Raw genomic sequence first — 21,181 nt, forward strand, 5'->3', positions numbered from 1 at the left:
AAAATATTATCAAAAGTTGTAAATATATTCTTTGAGCATCCCACCTTTATATAAGCCTCTTACATTCCAATCAGTTCAATGGACAAACTTCAGTTACATATTTGCATGTTGTTGCCATATGGCAACAATTACATTTTACCATTTTACAAATGACTCATGACATGTAAACTTGTTTTAATGATAAAAACTAAATGTTTATTTACCACAGAGTAATTTATTTATTTATTTATTCATATTGAATGACTTTTGTCTAAATACTGAAAAATATGTCAGTATTGACAGCCCTCAGGAGAGTCAAGCGTCTGCTGAAAAGGGAAGTGCTACCAGTATTTCCTGGTCATGTGACCTGACTACTATATTATGTTTCATAACAAAAGAAAGGTCCCCTTTTCACAAATAAATGGTAAAACATAAGTTTTCTGGTACTACCTATGAGAAAAAAATAGATAAATTAATTGTTGCCATATGGCTACACCATGCAGCAGAGGGTTAAAAGCTCATTTAAAACATATAAGAGAAGAACATAGATGTGGTTTCTTTTTGTTCTTCCATTCACTGTAGTTCATCTATTTTAGGCCTCCAGACTTGATCATCAAAATCGATGAAATGTGTTTGAAATAACATAAGCCCCGTATTTCTCACCTTGGAAGCGAGGACGTAGAAGTAGCCTGTTCCATTAGCCCTGCATATCAGCTTACACTGATCTTTAGGGGAGACGCCTGAGTACTTAGGCACCCACACCACAGAGGGTGTGAGGCGGTTGGTGTTCAGACTGAAGCCATTGAAAGCCTCACACTGCTCCTCTCTGTAACTCTTCCCTGTGTCAAAGGCACACAAGAAAAGAAGAGAGGTATACAAGAGCTCTTTCTAAAACCAGCCTTCTAAAAGCAAACTAATGCAGGTTCCTAAGTGCAATTCCAATGGCTTAAATTTAAGCCCAGGATCCTATCTAATATTTCTAATTATATCTAATTTATATTGAATGTCTTGTCTCAAATGGCTAAACAGTTGTCTTTGCACCTGCACAGAATCAAAGCAAAGTAAATATAAATGTAGGTTACTGCTAGACAGATAGATTTTTGTCATTCTCAAGACAGGGATAAAAATAAGTGAGGGATGTTAAAGCATTTAGAAGATTGGTCTGAAGCTGCTTGAAATTCACTGAAAAGTCCTTACCAGTATCTGGGCATGGTGTGAGGCTGCAGGACCGGTATTTGACCCTCACTCCTTGGCAGTATTTGCCCCCATTGTCTGGCACTGGATTATTGCACTCTCTCTTTGCCAACTGCACTCCACCACCACATGTCCTGGAGCAAGGCCCGAAGGTCCCCCATTTACCCCATTTTCCATCCACCTAGAGAGAGAGAGAGCAAGAGAGAGAGAAATTTTCAGTGAGAGTCAAACTGTCAGTTGATCAGAGTGAGGTATAAGATAAGACATCTGCAGCTTTGTATCATAAAAGATGTACCATAAAAGTGTATCTACTCTGTATGTAAAGAAGTGGCCAATTTGTATCTAAAGTGTGTCTAAGTGTGGCTTCTAGATTCAAACAGTTTGAAATACAGCCTCTCTGAAGAACACAACATATGTACTTTATATTCTCAATAAACTCTAAAACTAAGGTCACACATAGCTGGTTGATCCGTGAGAACTGTGGCTGGGGTTACCATGGCCATTCACATATGGTTCTTCCCCAAACTATTGTATAGTATGCTGTTGTATACTGCAGCTTTATAAATTCCCTTCCCTGGAACCAAGCGGCTCAAATCTGTTTCAGCATGACAAGACCTTTGTGCACAAAATGAACTACATGAAGACATGGTTTGCCAAGTGGACGAACTTGAGTGACCTGCACAGAGCCCTGACCTCAACCTCACTGAACACATCTGGAATGAACTGGAACTACAAATGTGGCCAGACCCCCTCTCTGACATCAAATTTTAAAAAGTTAATGCTGACACCTTTCCATTTTAGCCAGCATTAATGTTTTCAGCAGTTTGTGTTACGGTACCATAGCTCCTCTGTGGGATTGGACCATATGGGCTAGGCCTTTGTGCCCCATGCGAATCAATGAGCCTTTGACACCCATGATCCTGTCACTGGTTGGACCACTTTTGGTAGGAACTAACCAATGCATATTGGGAACACCCTACAAGATGTGCCATTTTGGAGATGCTCAGATCCAGTCATCTAGCCATCATAATTTGTCCCTTGTCAAAGTCGCTCAGATCCTTACACTTGCCCATTTTTCCTGCTTCCAACACATCAACTTCAAGTACTTGCTGCCTAATATATCCCACCCCTTGATAGGTGCCACTGTAATGAGATAATCAATATTATTCATATATATATATATATATATATATATATATATATATATATATATATATATATATATATATATATGTATAAGGGTATGCACACTTTGTCACCTTGCTATTTTCCATTTTGTTTTACACCAACAGTAGCTTGTCAGCTGTTTCATAATACCTAAGGTAATCACAACCTGCCTGTCATGTTTCATTGCAGCATCTGATTCATCTCATCTCATCTCATCTCATCTCATCTCATCTCATCTCATCTCATCTCATCTCATTATCTCTAGCCACTTTATCCTGTTTTACAGGGTCACAGGCAAGATGGAGCCTATCCCAGCTGACTACGGGCGAAAGGCAGGGTACACCCTGGACAAGTCGCCAGGTCAGCAGCATCTGATTTTTAAAAACATTTTCTTATGTTTTTTGTTATTAGTACTCTGTCAGGTTCCATCACTGTTTTGTGTAGCCTTTTCCTATTTCTTATATGTAGTTACATGAGGCCAGATAACCCCTAGCTATGTGGCCGGTACATTAGTAGAACTGCTCACCAGGGTCAAATGTTACCCATATTTGGTAGTGTTAATTTCAAAGCTGTAAAGCATTAGGAAAAAATAATCCTACTGTCCTCATATAAGGATGTCCTTTTCATTAAAAAATAAAGACCTTGCTTTATTTTCATAATTAATGAGTTAAAAATAGCACAGAGAAATAAAATTTACACAAACATGCTACCCTATGTGTTTATATAGTGGTTCTGTTATGCTGTGGGTGGCATTTTGCTGGCATGGCTTGGGTCCACTGATCTTGTTCAGCGTGAAACATTTCTATCCTGATTGGAGTGGCATCTTCCAGGATGACCTCACATCCATCCATAGTGCATGAAGGCTCACTGAATGAGTTAATGAGGATGAAAATAATGTAAATCATATGCTATATCCATCTAAGTCACCAGATCTCAACCCAGTTGAACACCTATGGGAGATTTTGGACTGACGTATTAGACAGCACTCTCCACCACCATTATCAAAACACCAATAGATGGAATATATTTTCGATGAATGGTGTTCATCCCTCCAGTACAGTTCCAGAGGTATGTAGAATCTATTTCATGGTGTACTGAAGCTGATTTGGTGGCCCATGTTGACCAAACACCTTACTAAGAGACTTTATGGGTGGCATGGTAGTGTAGTGGTTAGCACTGTCTCCTCACAGCAAGAAGGTTCTGGGTTCGAGCCCAGCATTACGGGGGCATTTCTGTGTGGAGTTTGCACATTCTCCCCGTGTCTGCATGGGTTTCCTCCAGGTGCTCCGGTTTCCCCCACAGTTCAAAGACATGCGGTTGGGTTAACATGAGGTGGCCTTGAGCTGATGTGCCCCTTGATGTGCACCTAACCCCCAACTGCTCCCCAGGTGCTGTAGCAGTGGCTGCCCACTGCTCTGGGTATGTGTGTGCGTTCATTGCTCACGTATGTGTGTTCACTGCTTCAGATGGGTTAAATGCAGAAAGGAATTTCACTGTGCTTAAGTGTATGTGTGATAAAATAAAAGTTGTTGTTCTTCTTATGTTGTTTTTTTTCTAAAAAAAATGTTCAATGTTGTTTCAGATTGTTGTCACTCATCTGTATATTAGTGTTTTTATGTGCAGTATACAGTGCATTAGCATGTTTATGTACAGCACACAATATATTAGCATGTTTATGTATGGTATACAGTGCATTAGTGTGTGCTGTCACTTGACTCACCTTTGGCCTGGTGACCTCGTGTGTCGCTATGCAAACTCCGCGCATACACATCATGCCATCTCCACACGCTGTGCCATCTGCCCAGGGAAAGTGGCGTGTCTGACAGACAGGCTGACCACGGGTCTTGCCTGTGCACCACAGCCGCTGGCATGGTGCCTGCATGAGTGGGCATGGCTTCGAACCAGTGCCAAATGACAGCTCACACTGCCTTTCCAGACCATATGACACTCCAGGGAGAACGTCAGGTAGCGCCAAGGGTTTCTCAGGCTGATCCAATAAGCAATCACCTGTAGGATTTAATGAGAATATTGAGACATTTTTTCTTTTGATTCCTGGAAACTTTATACTGTTGAGTTACATAACTTTGAGTTGAGTTATATTGTTGAGTTACATAACTTTTTAACCTTCATGTTCTATTCATGTTTGTTTAACACTTCTAAATTATGTATGGTTTTTTAATTGTTCTTACATTATTGAGGTTGAAAAATCCTGTTAAGTATTGTTTCCCTTTTTATTACAAAACCTTAATAGGTTACTTTGACTAGGGCACTACAATAGAGTTAAACAAATCAGATATGCACATGTTATTATAAACCAGAATGTTAATTTAAAGTTAATTCAAAGATTATTTTGTCCTATAAATATTTAATGGAAAAAAAGTGAAGCTTATATATGCCCCATGTTATATATGCCCCAAATTAACATAAACATCATACTGATTTTTTTTTTATCATACCAGACATTATTCACTAATGGTGTTGATATTATGTAAGAGAGAAATTTGACCACATCTTTCGATTCTTCACATCTGTATGTGTTTATTTAAATGATGAAGTCTGAGAGATTGTATTTATCTCTGAGAGTCTGGGGAACCCAAAGGCTCAACTGTAAACTGTCTAATCAGGAAAGCATACAAACACTTCACCAATGTTTGTGATTTCCTTTTCTACAGTTGTAGACTGTGTGCGTGTGTGTGTGTGTACTCCACAGTGACATCTGTATCTTTCAGAGACATTGGCTCTCTCTCTTTGATGAAGCTCATGCGATCAGAGACTAAACATGCACACACACTGATCAGCACAACATACTGGATGCCCAAATTCTTTGCAGGCGTAAGTGTAATTGACTATATAATAAAGGGTATTATGTCCTGGCCCATTTCTTACATTGCTATCACAGAAATGAGTAATTATGCAATACAATGCTATATTCACACACACAAAAAAAACAATAAGAAATCTGTAAATCAAACTCAAATCATACTGTATATTATTACCAAAATGTCACAGAATAGATTTGTATTTAAGGCCACACCAATTTAATTAGTTGGTTCTCGGATTTTTTCAGGAAAAATATGAAGCGAGCGCGCGAAATAAAATTAAAAATAAAATTAAAAAAATGCTCTGATGGTAAAATTAGCGGTGGAAATAGAGGGCTTTCATAATAGAGAAACAAAACAAAGACAATACATTATTGTTACACATTTCATACGGCTCCTTTAATATCTTATCTTATTTCCACCCATATGCATTAAGGGCTAGCTCTGGCTGCACGTCTTTTATCAGGCAAACCAGTAAACAGATAGGCTAAATAAACGATTGAATTACAGTCAGTTGAGCATCTACAATGCACAGAAAAAAGATTTGACCAGGAGTAGGATACTTCTGATGGCTAAATACTTCGAATGATTTTTTTGTTTGCCCCTCACATCAATCAATGAAATATATAAATCAAACCCACCTCCACAGAGTTGTAGTCCGAGTTAGCACATCGCAGAGTAACAAGCTCACGGCATCTTGAGTACAACTGTGCAAAGTTTTCCCCCTCTTGAATTTCGACACACCTGTCAAAGATTTTACGCTTTTGTTCGCTGAATATCCTAACAATCACAAACTGGCTTTGCAGAATTCCCCTCCACAGGCATGTTTCTTCCACAAGTCTTTATCTAAAGTGAAAGGGGCGATTTGATTGGTTTTCGACATCACGTGACCTCAACCTGCAGTCGATTTCGATTTTATTTTATTTTTTTTCATTTTGCATTTTCTTCAAGCAGCGATCCCGAGAACCAACTAATCGAATTGGTGTGGCCTAAGAGAGAATGAGCAAAACTGATCTAAGGGGTCATCCATAATTTTCATCATTATCACGAGCGTACAAACCGTACACGGGGGGAGGGGGTTAATGACCAGGCGTACACTTTTTAAAAATGAAAAAATGATGATCCGTCAATATGCGAATCGGCGGCCGCCATGTTAAAAATTTCACGCCACATCGGTGTTGCCAGCTAGCTCTACACGCTTTCTTTCTTCAATACAACAACAATGGCTGACCCAGATCTTGACCGCATTTACAAATTTGTGAATAGCAGAAATACCGCTATTCACAAGACTCCTTCAAACGAGTACGAGCAGTTTTTAAACATTTATTGTTTCCTGCATTCATCTGAGAAGCGGCAAGAGGCAGTTAGGGCAGGACAGGCTGCTTGGAAAGAATCAAAAACGAACGTTTCAAAGCCAAAAGGCAACAGCTCCCCTTAAAAAGACAGTCCCTAATTTTCAAAAATGAATCGCCTGCTTTCTATGAAAACTTCTGGACCCGTCTTGTGTCTTCTTTTCAGTGTTGGGCAAGTTACTTCAAAACTGTTTTGCGTTATTACTTGTTACTGTCATTTTAAAGTAATTCGTTACATTACAATATTACTGTATTTAAAATGTAAGGCATTACATTACTATTGCATTACTTTTCAGTTACTCTCACCAAAATAACTGGAAGTATGGATTTGGCAATCTAAATGTAGCTCAAGACGCTCAATTAGCTCATCACACATCCAGTGGAAGGTGATGTGGTATCTGACTGAGCTAGGCTTATGGTTAAAAACAGTAGAATATAATAGCCACAGTGATGGCTCATGGCGCAATACAAGGAACAATCATCGCAAGAACAGACAAAAGGTCAAAGTCTGGCAAATTGTGATAGAAATACTGTAACTTTAGGCCTATTCATATTAACATTAATTGAACTGTATTGTAATGTCTAAAGATATGACAGGATACAAAATTAGCATTTCTATGCCTTTATTGTTTTCAAGTTTACAGCATTAAGCATAGTTTATGCTTCATTTAAAAAAAATAGCCCTAAGGGATATGACTCCATTTTAGAAATTTAACAAAAATGAACATATTATGGCAACTCGTAGCCTACAATAAAACTGGCCTGAAAAAAAAAAACAAGCCTTTTAAATCACGGCTAGACAATGACTATTAGCTATATGAGGCTACCCAGTCACATTTCGAAAAACGGAATTAGAAATAAAATCAAAGTGCTTTTAATGATATTGAAGTGCTTAGGCATATTAGCCCTCGAAGGAAAGGCAGCTCAATCACTTTAGTCTGACTTCCGACCAGAAAAAAACCTCAGTTATACAGGACAAAAATGTAAACAAACTGTCAGCATATATTCAACAACATACTCCACCACAAGTCTCCTAACCTCTTGAGGCTGAAGTAGCATCTCAGAGCGGCAGAATGTTAATTTTGGCTGCTTTGTGATTTTATTGCCACTCTCATCCTCCGCTTGCTTCCTTGCTAACTTCATGTTACTATAGCACTTCTGTAAATGTTTAGTTAAATTACTGGTGCTATTTTGGGAAGTGGACAGTTCTTTAGGTTTAGCATACAAAGTGCATTTGACTATGATGTTCTTCACATCCTTATTTTTCACAAACTTAAAGTAATGGGCGTGTGCCCATCTGGAGAATGTGCTATCCGACGTTAGATCAGCTGCAGGTTCACTCATCTCTCTCTTCTGTCTGACTAGCCTAAAGGAAAAGGAAGTGAAACATTTTGCGCGGACGTTTCACCTCTGTTGATCTCGCGGTGATTTTGGTGAATTTGTATGAAGGAAAAAAAAACACCACTTCATTCCAGGTTAAAAATGCATTGTAATGCGCATTACTGACATTTGTACCGAGTAAAATGTTACCAGATTTTTTTCTGTAATGCCTTTCATTACCGCGTTACCGCAAAAAGCAATACATTACAGTAATTCGTTACTTTTGTAACGCGTTACTCCCAACACTGCTTCTTTTCTTCTCTTGTGAATCTTTGCACTGTCCTGTCATTCGATTTTAATAAAACGTAATACAAGACATGGTTTTATTTTGAATTCCTATTCCACGTAGATCCATCATCATTTTTTTGTCCGCTAATGTACACTTTTGGGGGGGGGGGGTTGCTCAAAAGTCTACTCTTTGTAGACTCATGATAATGATGAAAATTATGGATGACCCCTAACTGGATGTTATTTACATGTGCCTCTTAACGATAGTTATAATAACGTATGACCCAACCACTTTTTACAATGCTGCTTCTCTCTGCCAGGTTAAAAAGAATATGCCACACCTTCACATGCTAGCACCATGAACTTATGTCTTATTTTGTGCTTGTGTTATGAACTGTACATTTATGTCTTTGCACCAGGATGTTTTTCATTCATTTATTCATCTACAGTACCCACTATATCCCTGTCAGGATCACAATGGATCCAGAGCCTATCCTAGGAACACTGGACATGAGGTGGAAATACACACTGTATGGAACACAATGCACACACATTCACACTAATTCACACCTAGAGACAATTTACTGTAGCCATTTCACCTACTGGCATGTTTTTAGGAGGTGAGAGGATGCCTAAGAGAACCTGGAGGAAACTCGTGCACACACTTATGCCCCTTTCTGACCAACAGGGAATGGGGTCCGTTCTGATTCACGCACCAAATTTTGAAATGTTCAGAGCATTTTGACCATAAATAAATTGGTTCGGAACCTAAAAAGTTGGTTCCCAGCTGAAAGTGACGTATCACTGGTTATTCCAGTGCAAACCATGATGACATCAGTGGGCATGTCATTAGTTTGGACAGGAAGCTGAGCACAGCATGGAGACGCAATGGAAAAGGATACATCTTCAGAAAAAATGGAATGAAAACAAATATCTGCAATAACTAAACAAAAGTTTGCAGGTAATCAATGCCCTCTGCCATCTTGCTACTACTGTTTACTCCTGTTGTGAACTGTGCAACACGCTCTGTTCATGATGCATCCTTGATTACAATGGTTCCATTCAAAACTGGCGAAATGTAGGCCGGTTCATTAGCTAGCACCAAGGTTTAAAGAATCCTGAACGGAACCGGCTCAAGAACCCGCTCCCTGTTGGTCAAAAGGGGGTAAACAGTAAACTGAGCTCATGATTGAACCAGAGACCCTGGAGCTGTAAGGCAGCTGTGCTACATGTTGCATCACCATGCCAGCCAAGATATTTTGTATGAGATGGAATTAGAATAAAGGGGCAGTTCCTTTACTGCGTGTAAGGCAATTTGCTATTGCAAAGAACAATCTAAAGTCTTCCATTTACCTCTCTGTTAAAACTAAATGTTCCCTCTAAATTCTAAACATTGCCCATTGGAGGAGGGTATGCAGGATACCCTGCAATAGAATACAGTGTCTTGCAAAAGTATTCATCCCCCTTGGTGTTTGTCCTGTTTTGTTGCATTGCAAGATAGAATTAAAATGGATTTTTGGGGGTTTAGTACCATTTGATTTACACAACATGCCTACTACTTTAAATGTGAAAATTGTTGTTTTATTGTGACACAAACAATAATTAAGATGAAAAAACAGAAATCTGGAGTGTGCATAGGTATTCACCACCCCAAAGTCAATACTTTGTAGAGCCACCTTTTGCTGCAATTACAGATGCAAATCTCTTGGGGTATGTCTCAATTAGCTTAGCATATCTAGCCACTGGGTAGTGGTTAGCGCTGTCGCCTCACAGCAAGAAGGTCTGGGTTCGAGCCCCGTGGCCGGCGAGGGCCTTTCTGTGTGGAGTTTACATGTTCTCCCCGTGTCTGCGTGGGTTTCCTCCGGGTTCTCCGGTTTCCCCCACAGTCCAAAGACATGCAGGTTAGGTTAACTGGTGACTCTAAATTGACCGTAGGTGTGAGTGTGAATGGTTGTCTGTGTCTATGTGTCAGCCCTGTGATGACCTGGTGACTTGTCCAGGGTGTACCTCGCCTTTCGCCCGTAGTCAGCTGGGATAGGCTCCAGCTTGCCTGCGACCCTGTAGAACAGGATAAAGCGGCTAGAGATAATGAGATGAGATGAGATGAGATCTAGCCACTGGGATTTTTGCCCATTCCTCAAGGCAAAACTGCTCCAACTCCAAGTTAGATGGGTTGCGTTGGTGTACAGCAGTCTTCAAGTTATGCCACAGATTCTCAATTAGATTGAGGTCAGGGCTTTGATTAGGCCATTCTAAGACATTTAAATGTTTCCCTTTAAACCACTCCAGTGTAGCTTTAGCAGTATGTTTAGGGTCATTGTCCTGCTGGAATGTGAACCTTCATCCCAGTCTCAAACCTCTGGCCGACTCAAACAGGTTTTCCTCCAGAATTGCCCTGTACTTAGTGCCATCCATCTTTCCTTCAGTCCTGACCAGCTTTCCTGTTCCTGCAGATGAAAAATATCCCCACAGCATGATGCTGCCACCACCATGCTTCACTTTAGGAATGGTTTTCTCAGGGTGTTGGGCTTGTGCCACACATGGCATTTCCCATGATGGGCAAAAAGATCAATTTTAGTCTCATTTGACCAGAGAAACTTCCTCCATGTGTTTGGGGAGTCCGCCACATGCTATTGGGCAAATTCCAGTGTTTTCTTCAGGAATTACTTTTTTTTGGCCACTCTTCCATAAAGCCCCACTCTGTGGAGTGTATGGCTTAAAGTGGTCCTATGGACAGATACTTCCATTTCCGCTGTGGATCTTTGCAGCTACATCAGTGTTACCTTTGGTGTTTTTGTTGCATCTCTGATTAATGCCTTCCTTGCCCGGTCTGTGAGTTTTGGTGGGCAGCCTTCTCTTGTCAGGTTTATAGTGTTGCCATATTCTTTCCTTTTTGCTATAATGGTTTTAATGATGCGCCATGATATATTCAAAGTTTGGGATATTTCTATAACCCAAACCTGATCCATACTTCTCCACAACTTTGTCTCTGACATGTTTGAAGTGCTCCTTGGTTTTCATGTTGCTTGTTTAGTAGTGTTGCAGAGTCAGGGTCCTTCCAGAACAGGCTGATTTATACAGACATCATGTGACAGATCATGTGACACTTTGATTGCACACAGGTGGCTCTTAATCAACTAATTATATGACTTATGAAGTGAACTGGTTGGATCAGCTCTTATTGAGGGCTTTCATACGAAAGAGGGTAAATACCTATGCACACTCCAGATTTCTGTTTTTTCATCTTAATTATTGGTTGGGTCACAATAAAACAACAATTTTCACTTTTAAAGTGGTATGCATGTTGTGTAAATCAAATGGTGCTAACCCCCCAAAAAATCCATTTTAATTTCATCTTGCAACGTGACAAAACAGGACAAACACAAGGGAGGATGAATACTTTTGCAAGACATTGTAGATTCATGTTAAACAGGATAAATTGGTTACTGGAAATGAATGAATGAATGAATGAAAATTGCCCTTTAAAGAAAAGTAGCAGAGCTGAGCAGCTTGGTACTAGCTGGGGAGAGATTAAATTTCTGTGCTGGAAAAAAAATACAAAATTACTGCTTAAATTATTTATTTTTCTAAGGTACCTGGTATATTACGGTAAATTGCTTTTAAAGATCATTTAAAGACTACATATTACTCCTTCAAAAGACTGCTCCTAATATCCAGCACAGTACTCCAAAATGACATCAGAAGCCTGTATAGTTATGTCATATAATGTTTTTGCTGGTATGGGAGTGAAATCTGACCCAAACTTCTGTCTGAACTTGCTTGGGAAAACAGGATCTTGTTTTACCTATAATCCAATGACAGCCAGACCACATCGGGCTGTGTACTCTAAAGCCTGTCTAATCTCAGTGAAGTGGTCTGGATGTCTGCCTGTAGAGCACTGCAATGACTTTGTGGAACATCAACTGCAATTGCTCCAGAGGCAAATGTGGTGGCTTGCCTTGGTTAGCATGGCATACATTTGCAGCCCTGAACACATGCTGTATGCATTAAGGAACACTTTAATGCATATTTCAGTATGATGTGAGTATGTGTACTTTACCAATTTTGAACACACCTAACGTAGTCATCACCCATCAATATTAATCATATTATTCATCTTAAACTCACTGTAAACGTGGCTGCAAATAGCTATTAGGACATGAGCTTTGAATTTTTTTCCCATGTATATATGGTTTTATGGTAACCACCAGGCATACGGAGCTCTAATATATTGTGAACTTTCCTACTTCAGGAGCAATTTCAAAAGTAGTTGCAGTAGTCTTAGTTACAGCCCTAACTAGAAATGGCGAGAGTGGAAACGCTTGTCGTTCTTGCATATTTAAAGTAGTTGTTCTTGTTAAATAGTTATTGATTTGTATCTAGCTTCAATTATTACATGTCTATCAGATTAAAAAAAGGTGTGGTTCACCATTAGCAATAGCCAGATTCACAGTCTGATTGATAAAGGTTTACACCCCAGATATACCACCACAGAAAGGCATATATCAATAAGATTAATAAAACCTAAAACATAATATGTTAGGCTCCTGGAACTCAATCTTGAAACAGTCAACCTGTGTTGCTTTGACTTACCATGTCCGCTGTCCAGGAAGTCTGTGATGATAGCGGCACTACACGGTGACCATGGGCTGGTGCGGTTTATCCGTATCAGTGTTGGTGACATCATATGATTGTCCTGCAGCTTTCCAAATACATCCTCACATGCCTTCACATTATCGTGGGGCATGTTGAATACGTGTCCTGTGAAGAAAAGAGAATTTTGCGTTCCTTTTCCTGTGCCAGTTGTGTCTGAATCATCTGGAAACCTCAAATAAACTAGTTCTGATTTTTTACACTTAAAATCACCAACACTGCTGCTTTCAGGTAATTATCATGTCAGCAATCAAGCCACAGCTATGTGAATCATGCCTCTAGTACCTCCAGCACTTCTAGCAACCCTCCCTCATTTCCTCCACTGGCCTTGTAAATGTACTTTACCAAAACCAGAGATGGAGCTTCCTGCATGGAAATAAGCAACTCCAAATGGGGCTCATCATCTTACCTCGGCTGTTTCTCAAATATCTACAGATGAGCCTTAGGGAGCTTACGTGCTCTTTGGATTTCAGCATGCTTTTGCAAACAGTGGATTTCAACAGATTTTCAGTGCAATTATCAAGTGCCCCCCCCAGTATGAACAATGGAAACTAATTTGTCATAATTGACTACTGATAACATGGTGACTTGGTGTGTATACTAACCAAGCTCATGAGCAGTGGTGAATGCAGATGGCAAGCCATCATCCTCGATCACTGAGCAGCTCCTCTTTGGGTCACACATTGTGCCAACGTCTGCCATTCCCAGTGTGTCACATGTAGAAGCTCCACACAGATCCTGGATCAAATAATAAGAATTAAGTCCAGTTGAGAAATCAGATTGGAACTAGCCAAAATCCCTTGAGTAAGGGAACATTTCTATGGGAAAGATTAATTGATAATTGGAGGACTGGATGTAAATCTGATAGCCAAGTTATAGAAAACTTCTCATAAGCCAAGTTCTAGAAAATGTCCATACACTTGCACCAGCCACTTTATTAGGAACAGCCTACTAGTACTGGGTAGGACCCCCATTTGCCATCAGAACAGCCTCAATTCTTTGTGACATGGATTCTTCAAGGTGTTGGATATATTCCTTTGAGATTCTGGTTCATTCTTAGAAGCACATTCACGCTATGAATCTTCCATCCTGCTCTATTAAATTCAATTCTGGTGGCTAGGGAGGCCACTGAAGTACACTGAACTCACTGTCATGTTCATGGAACCAGTTTGAGAATACTTATGTGTTGTGACATTGCACAATATGATGCTGGAAGTAGCCATTATAAGATGGGTAAATTGCAGCCTCAAAAGGATGCACATGGTCAGCAACAATACTCAGATAGGCTGTACAGTAGCATTCAAACGATACTCGGTTGGTATTGGTAGGGGGCACAAAATATGCCAAGAAAACATTCTCCACACCATTACATCACCAACAGTCTGAACTGACCAATGCAAGTTGGGTCCATGGATTAATGCTGTTGATGCCAAATTCTGACCCTATCACCTGCATGTTGTAGCAGAAATCAAGACTGATCAGACCGGGAAACATTTTTCCAATCTGTAACTGTCCAGTTTCAGTGAGCCTGTGCTCATGCTCCCAGATTCCTGTTCTTGGCTGACAGGAGAGAACCTGCTATAGTCTTCTGTTGTAGTAGCCCATTCACCTCAAAGTTCAATATGTTGTGCTTTCCAAGATGTGTTTCTGCTTTGAGATGTGGTATAATTGGAAATTCACAGCATGAATATGCAGCTGAAATATCTGCAGCAGTTACAGTATATGAGGCAATCATGAATTCACCAGAATTTCAAATGAACATTTCCAACACCTTGTGCAATTCGGATTACTGTATGTACAACTGAGCCTGTTCTGATAACAAAGGCGGGTCCTACCCAGTATTAGTACAGCGTTCCCTTTAGGGAGCAGTGAGTGTATATTCAGATATGGAATTAATTAGGATTAACATGGTTCCAATGAAAGGATATTAAAATATGCACTTTTTATTACATTGAAAATGTGACTTAGTTTTCTCTTGAATGTTAAAGAAGAATGAAACATTGGTTAAAGGAAAACACACATAAAGGTAAATAGATTTAAGTGGGAAAAATTGCAAACTCCAATTCAAGTTAAATTACTCTCTTGTTGTGACTTGCTACCAATAAAACAGTTCATTATTTAAGCAATATTGCAATCGCAATCATGTGGTTATACTGAATATTGGGATGGCTGTTATTTGCCACAGACACGAGTCAGTAGGGCGAGTGCTGTAGCTAATTGGTGTTCCCTCTTTCCATTTCATATTCAACTAACAAGCTTTCATAATTTACGCCAAAAGTTATATCCGTGAAAAGTATTGTTTGCCATGCCCACGGATGATGTCGCTAACACTACTGTAACTTGGAATTGGAATTTTACATGGTGAACACAGACAAGTGGACTGATACACACAGTGAAACATTCCAGTGCAGTTACAGTAAATATAGACACTCTTGGAACACTGCTCAACCAGTCAAATTAATGAACAGAACTAACTGTTGTATAAAGTGTAATAATCACAAACACAAAAAGAATGTACTCAAGAAAGATGATTTTGTATTCCAGTCTGCAGAAAGGCTCCACTCACATGAGATTATTAAAACTATGACACTACCAGAAAGGTCATCCTTAATAAATGAGTAGCACAACATGCTGATGCAATGACCATTAAGCAGTCCTCCCAATAACTGCCGGCAACCGGCGATTTTGCCGCCTACAAACGCTCCATTGCCGGCTACTCACAGTGGTTTTTCAAAGAATTGAAATTCATAAGTTTTTACTTCATAATTTATACGTCACAAAAATACAATTTTGCATTCAGGATCACTCAGAATTCACCATTTAACATCTACATTTTCAAAATTTTCCAGGGGAGGACCCGCCTCTTTTTTATACATCGCGGCGGCAGCTAACGCAGCCTCCACTCAGCATGGATCCCAGACGTCCGCTATTTAGCGGAATTCCGCTATTTTTCTAGCCAAAGTGTTGTTTTTTTTAAATCTCTTGTATAGCCGTTAAAAATATGTTTGTTTAAATAAAATGACTAGCAGAATACATTCTGATTTGGTTTGCTTGTTTAGCGATGTTTTCGTTGGCTTCGTTTGTTCTCGTTGACATTTGGGAACACTCGGAAGTTAAATTGATGTAAATACCGCGAGACTGTACGCGATAGAACGAGAAAACAATATGGCTGCGCCCATTTGCTAGAAAACGTGTTTTAACTCCGTTCGTGCTTTTGTTTCTAATGCGTTGAACTTAATTCAATATGTTGTGGAAAGCGTAGTTGCGCTTATCCAGAGAGGAAGTTGAATCCAAGAAGAGATTAATGAATGTGGTGAATACAGAACTTGAAACAAAAGCTCATGCGAACAGAGTAGCCAAGAAACTATCCAAAAGAGCACTGCAGGTACATCAGAAAAAGCAGAAGAGAAGATCAGAGAAACAAAAGCAGAGAAAACTGGAGGAAAGATCACAGAATGCGCCCCAGAAAAGAGCATTAAACTCCTCTGCAGTGAAACCTTTCAAAAAGAGAAAGGTTTAAATCAAATATCTCCAATATTTGCTGTACATATGTATATATCTAATATTACTGAATCATTGATTTCTGCTCATATTCATGATTTTTGAAAAATGAATGTGGCTTATATTAGACTAGTATTGACATTAACTCGAAACAAAAAAAAAAAAAAAAAAATGAGATGAACTATGGATACTATTGTTATATTATAACAAAATCAGTGGAATATTTAGGCAAGTATATTCTTCAAAGCTACATTTTCGTCTAATTTTTATAAATAATTTTTTTGCCACTTATGTCATAGATTACAAAATATGGCATCAAACAGATACACATCATTGTTAAATTCTGTTGCTTTTCTATATTAAATCTATGTAAAAAAAATGTGTTCTATAGCATCTTTAAATGTTAAAATCTCAACGGCTTCAGGGGGCTTTGCCCCCATACCCCCAGCAGGGGCGCTGCCCCTGCACCCCGCAAAGGACTTGCAGCCCCCTTGACCCATGCTGATAGTTTCTTACATTCCTCTATTTTTTTCAATTACTGCTGGGATCCCTGGCTTAACCTCTGCCTACTACTCTTTCTTACTTGCCCCTTTCTCAGAAATATATTGAGAGGGCTGATTAAGAATCTTAAAAAGGCAAACATTTGTTTGTGGAATCTCTTAAGTGCTTTTGATTCACCAAGAGATATTCCAGATGCCCAGTTAAAAATTCTCTTGAGTTTTGGGGCTATATGAGGTAATAGTTGCAATAAAATGCACTGCTGTTGGCCAAAGAAAAGAAGTTTCCAGCTGACCTACGGTATATTTTGCTACACTTCTTAAAACATATTTGAAAGTATTCACTATACCACCCTGATTGTATATCTGGTATTGATATTCCAAAATAAAACAAACTTTAAGGAAAAGGACTGATTTGAAACATGATAATATAGACTGCATTAAATATATATATATATTTCGTGCAGGCAACAATGCATCCAACCAACAGCAGAAGTCCTAATTCATAGAAAGTTTGGCTTCACAGTATGTGCTAAATTAAAGAATTACAGCTGGACAGAAATTTATTTTCACATGAGTGCTGATATGTTGCTGGATCAGTATTCCTAAGATGGTTTGTAAAACAACAACAACAACACACTGTATTTGTTTAATGACTCATTTTGGCCTCCAAGTCTTAAGCCAAATACACTGACAGGTATAGTCAGACATTATAAGTTCAGGTCCCAAATCAGTGTGACAAATTGTTTGTGAGCTGCAGTTGTTGACCGTTGAAAACCCGAACCAGATGTGGGTATGTGAGAGGGAGGATGGTTATTACCAAAAGCTCAGGACAGACATGTTTTAAGGAAGGAAAGAAGAAAAGCTCTTTTTTTTCTTTTATGTAACAAGCTTTTTTTGTAACAGTAACCCAATTCTTCCATCTATAAACCTATTAGAATGTGAATCATTAGGAGCTGCACTGTTAGCTGTTAACAAAGCATCAGCAGCATTTGGTGCTATTTTTTTTTATTAGTATAATGCCTTGAAGAAACATTCGTTATCAAGTAAAAGGCCAATGAAATCCTTCTGCCACCACTTGGGAATCAGTGATCAAAGGTTTTGGGAAACTTTGTAGAAGTTCCACAAGAAATATGGTACAGTAGATAATTCACATTATGTTAAAATGTGCTATTGGAGTACACCAACAGGGAAAAACATTTAAGAGCTATATCACAAAATGGGCTTCTTGGTCACAGTATCACAAAGTGGGCTTCTTTTATGAGGATTTGGATTACAGAAATATTCATTATTTCTTGAAATTTTCAGTTTAGAATTATGATATCCTGAACTGTCTCAGTAGGTAAAAGCATGGCTAGATACCCTTAGAAGGAAGGGTGTGAGAGTCTCTGTGATTCCTCTCTGTTTCTGCTGCCCATGAGTCACCTTGAGCCTGGTAACAAGAAGTATATACAAAACAATACAAAATAGGTACTTAATTAGATTACGAAAGCACATGACGCCTTGTGGTTGTGCGTGGTTAGGGAAGCTGTCAATGCCATTGAGAAATACGATATTTTCTGAGAGAACAGGCTAGCCAGCTGCGTAAATTTACATTCACTTCAGACAAGTGCTTGATGACATATAACACTTATAAAATAAACTCTAGACCTTCCTATTTAGGGGTGGATGTCAGTCTAGATTTAACAGGATGCACTCGAGCTTGACATGAAGTTCATGTAACAAGTTGTGATTGAGTGCTCCTTTAACCTGAGTGGTTAGGGGCCAATGAGAAGCACTATACTGAGGTCACTTGATTTCTCATGCTTCTCTAATACCTCTCTCCCTCCAACACTTCTTCAAAAGGTCTGGCAAAAGCTCTCCATCACTGTTAAAACTGAACAGGAGGGATGACACTTTTCCTTCCTGACCTTATTTGTACCCAATAGTTAAAACATACCAATTTAATTAGGCCTTTTAAATCTATCCCATATTTCCCTCTCTGTCTCAAACATCCATCCATTATCTGTAACCACTTATCCTGTGCAGGGTCACGGGCAAGCTGGAGCCTATCCCAGCTGACTATGGGTGAGAGGCAGGGTACACCCTGGACAAGTCACCAGATCATCACAGGGCTGACACAGAGACAAACAACCATTCACACCTACAGTCAATTTAGAGCCACCAATTAGCCTAACCTGCATGTCTTTGGGGGAAACCAGAAGAAACCCAAACAGACAACATGCAAACTCCACAGAGAAAGGCCCCCATCGGCAACTGGGCTCGAACCCAGAACCTTCTTGCTGTGAGGCAACAGTGCTAACCACTACACCACCATGCCGCCCCTGTCTCAAACACTCTATTTCTTTTACTTACTCCTGTGATCTATGTAAATGCCACCCCAATTTTTTCAAACACCTCTCAAAAATAATACCCCTATTACTATAATGCTAATAAAAGGACTGAGGTCCTTGTGTAGACACTGCTTATACATAAACCTACTGCTGCAAATATGACATAAATTGAGTCCTCTGAGCTCATTGCCTTCTAGTTAAATGGGATTTGGAGCTTAATAAATCTGTTGTGAGTCACCACTGAAATGGCAAGATGACTTATTCCGTTCTGCCTTTGCATGTTCATTACAATGCGCTCCAAAAAGCCTCAAAGAATCTCTATGGAAGTCCCCCTTTACATGTTTGTATAACAAGGTCTGTAAGGGATTTTATGAAGAATGCTGATGAATTTATGAGAAAGTGAGTTCTGTGATGTGGTTCAATGTGCCAGCTAAGCTTATTTTACCTTGTGCTAATTGCTTAGCACTCAGAGATTTTACAAACTTTATAAATATGTGTTCTTCCTAGGCTATGGAAAAACACTGCCTCTGGAAAATAAACAGTCATTTTCATAAGTCGTAACTGCTCCAAGTGCACTAGATGCACTTGGAGAAGTGACTTATGTATGAATTATATAACAAAAAGAAGCATCCAGTTTCTATAGCAGTAATTACTACTCTGTTTCTGGAGCGGTACCAGCCTAAAGAATTCAGTTTCACCCATAATCTAAGATTCCTTTTTCAGATCATCAATCTTCATTATTAGCCACATCAGTTCTGTTTGCTTTTTAAGTGGAACTGAATTCTGTATATGCGTAGACCTCGATTAACAGCGATGGTGATCTGTGCTCTGTAGGATTCTTCCTTCACCATAGTTTCAGCTGAGAATGATCATTAGGCCTTCATTCCAGCTACAAACTTCAAAACATTCAGTTCAGTAATTAGCTTTGTCACAGCTCAGTAATACTGTCAAGATGTCCTTTTACTCAGTTGCTTTGATATGCAGAAGTTGCAGTGCTTGTCTGTTTACTCAGTCCAGTGAAAGAAAATCACACTTCACACTGGTTTAAAGGGTACAACTTAGAGACAACAGAGTAGATGAGTCTGAGGAAGGAGGTTGTGCTAAAAGTGCTGGTGGAAAAATGGGAACAACTTGGAAGAAATGTTGTGGAGCCCCAGAGTGACTTTCCCCATGCTGCAGCTGGAAAGGGCTTCTATAGCAGGTGGGCCTTGACAAGGTGGGATTTAGGGGTCTCTCCCTCTTTCTTTGGAAATGGAAAACACGCTCTTTCTGACGAGATGGGTGGATGGGGAGAGCAGATATGGGAGAGAAAGTATCAGATCATTCCCAGCTGGAAGTGTGGTTAAAAGAATATCCCCTAGCAATGGGATTGTTCTTCTTGTTTCATATGATACAGTCCTGCACAAAAGCCCCATTTCCCTACTTGTACATGGATACCACAGCTGCAATTAGCCAGTGAAGTTCTTTGGTTATGTGGTTGACTGTATTATGATCAATATGCTTGCACTGAATTCTAGGTAAAAATAATAATTAAAAAAAAAACCTTAAAACATGACAAGAATATAACATAAACTTTCCTTTAACATCACTGGAATGACATAAGGCGTTAGCCGGAGTGTGAGAAATGCTGTATATCAGATTGCATGTTGGAGTTCTCAGAGGAGCCAAGGCTTGGCTCTCGTCACTGTCTGTTTAAGTCGTTCATGGAGTAATGTCGAACCAGATTTGTACAGTTCTGAATGCTTGAACTAGTTAGACTATCCACTGAACTCTGGATCCATGTTTATGTACATATGCTTACACTACTGAATCCCCTCTCCTATGTACCACAAACAACTCCTGTAGTCCAAAATGTCTTTGTCTTTAGACAGCAATGATTGCAGTAACTACAAAAAAAATGCAAAAAGGAATAATCTGCACTTGGGCTCTAACACTTTGCTGTCTCTCAGCAGAGAAGAAATGCTAAATCTTCAAGATCACTCGCTCAGGCCACGTGTGACTCAGGCGCTTAGTTAGGGGAAAAAGACTTTGTTTGGTGTGTGAAGGAATGGCTGAGTGCCTGCACATGTGGGTGTTCC

General features: G+C 39.4%; 1 protein-coding gene across 1 annotated transcript in view; it reads right to left on the reverse strand.

Moving 5' to 3' along the window:
* adamts15a (ADAM metallopeptidase with thrombospondin type 1 motif, 15a) overlaps positions 1 to 21,181 on the reverse strand; it is a 30,590-nt gene that overhangs the window by 7,459 nt on the left and 1,950 nt on the right. Inside the window, exons 2-6 of the mRNA XM_060913471.1 lie at positions 13,378 to 13,510; positions 12,713 to 12,880; positions 4,061 to 4,347; positions 1,177 to 1,354; positions 643 to 818 (exon numbers count right to left, since the gene is read on the reverse strand). Of these exons, the coding sequence (XP_060769454.1) occupies positions 643 to 818; positions 1,177 to 1,354; positions 4,061 to 4,347; positions 12,713 to 12,880; positions 13,378 to 13,510 (942 nt within the window). The remainder of the gene's footprint in view (positions 1 to 642; positions 819 to 1,176; positions 1,355 to 4,060; positions 4,348 to 12,712; positions 12,881 to 13,377; positions 13,511 to 21,181) is intronic.

This window comes from Neoarius graeffei, chromosome 28, assembly GCF_027579695.1.
Source record: "Neoarius graeffei isolate fNeoGra1 chromosome 28, fNeoGra1.pri, whole genome shotgun sequence".
Classification (NCBI taxonomy): Eukaryota; Metazoa; Chordata; class Actinopteri; order Siluriformes; family Ariidae; genus Neoarius; species Neoarius graeffei.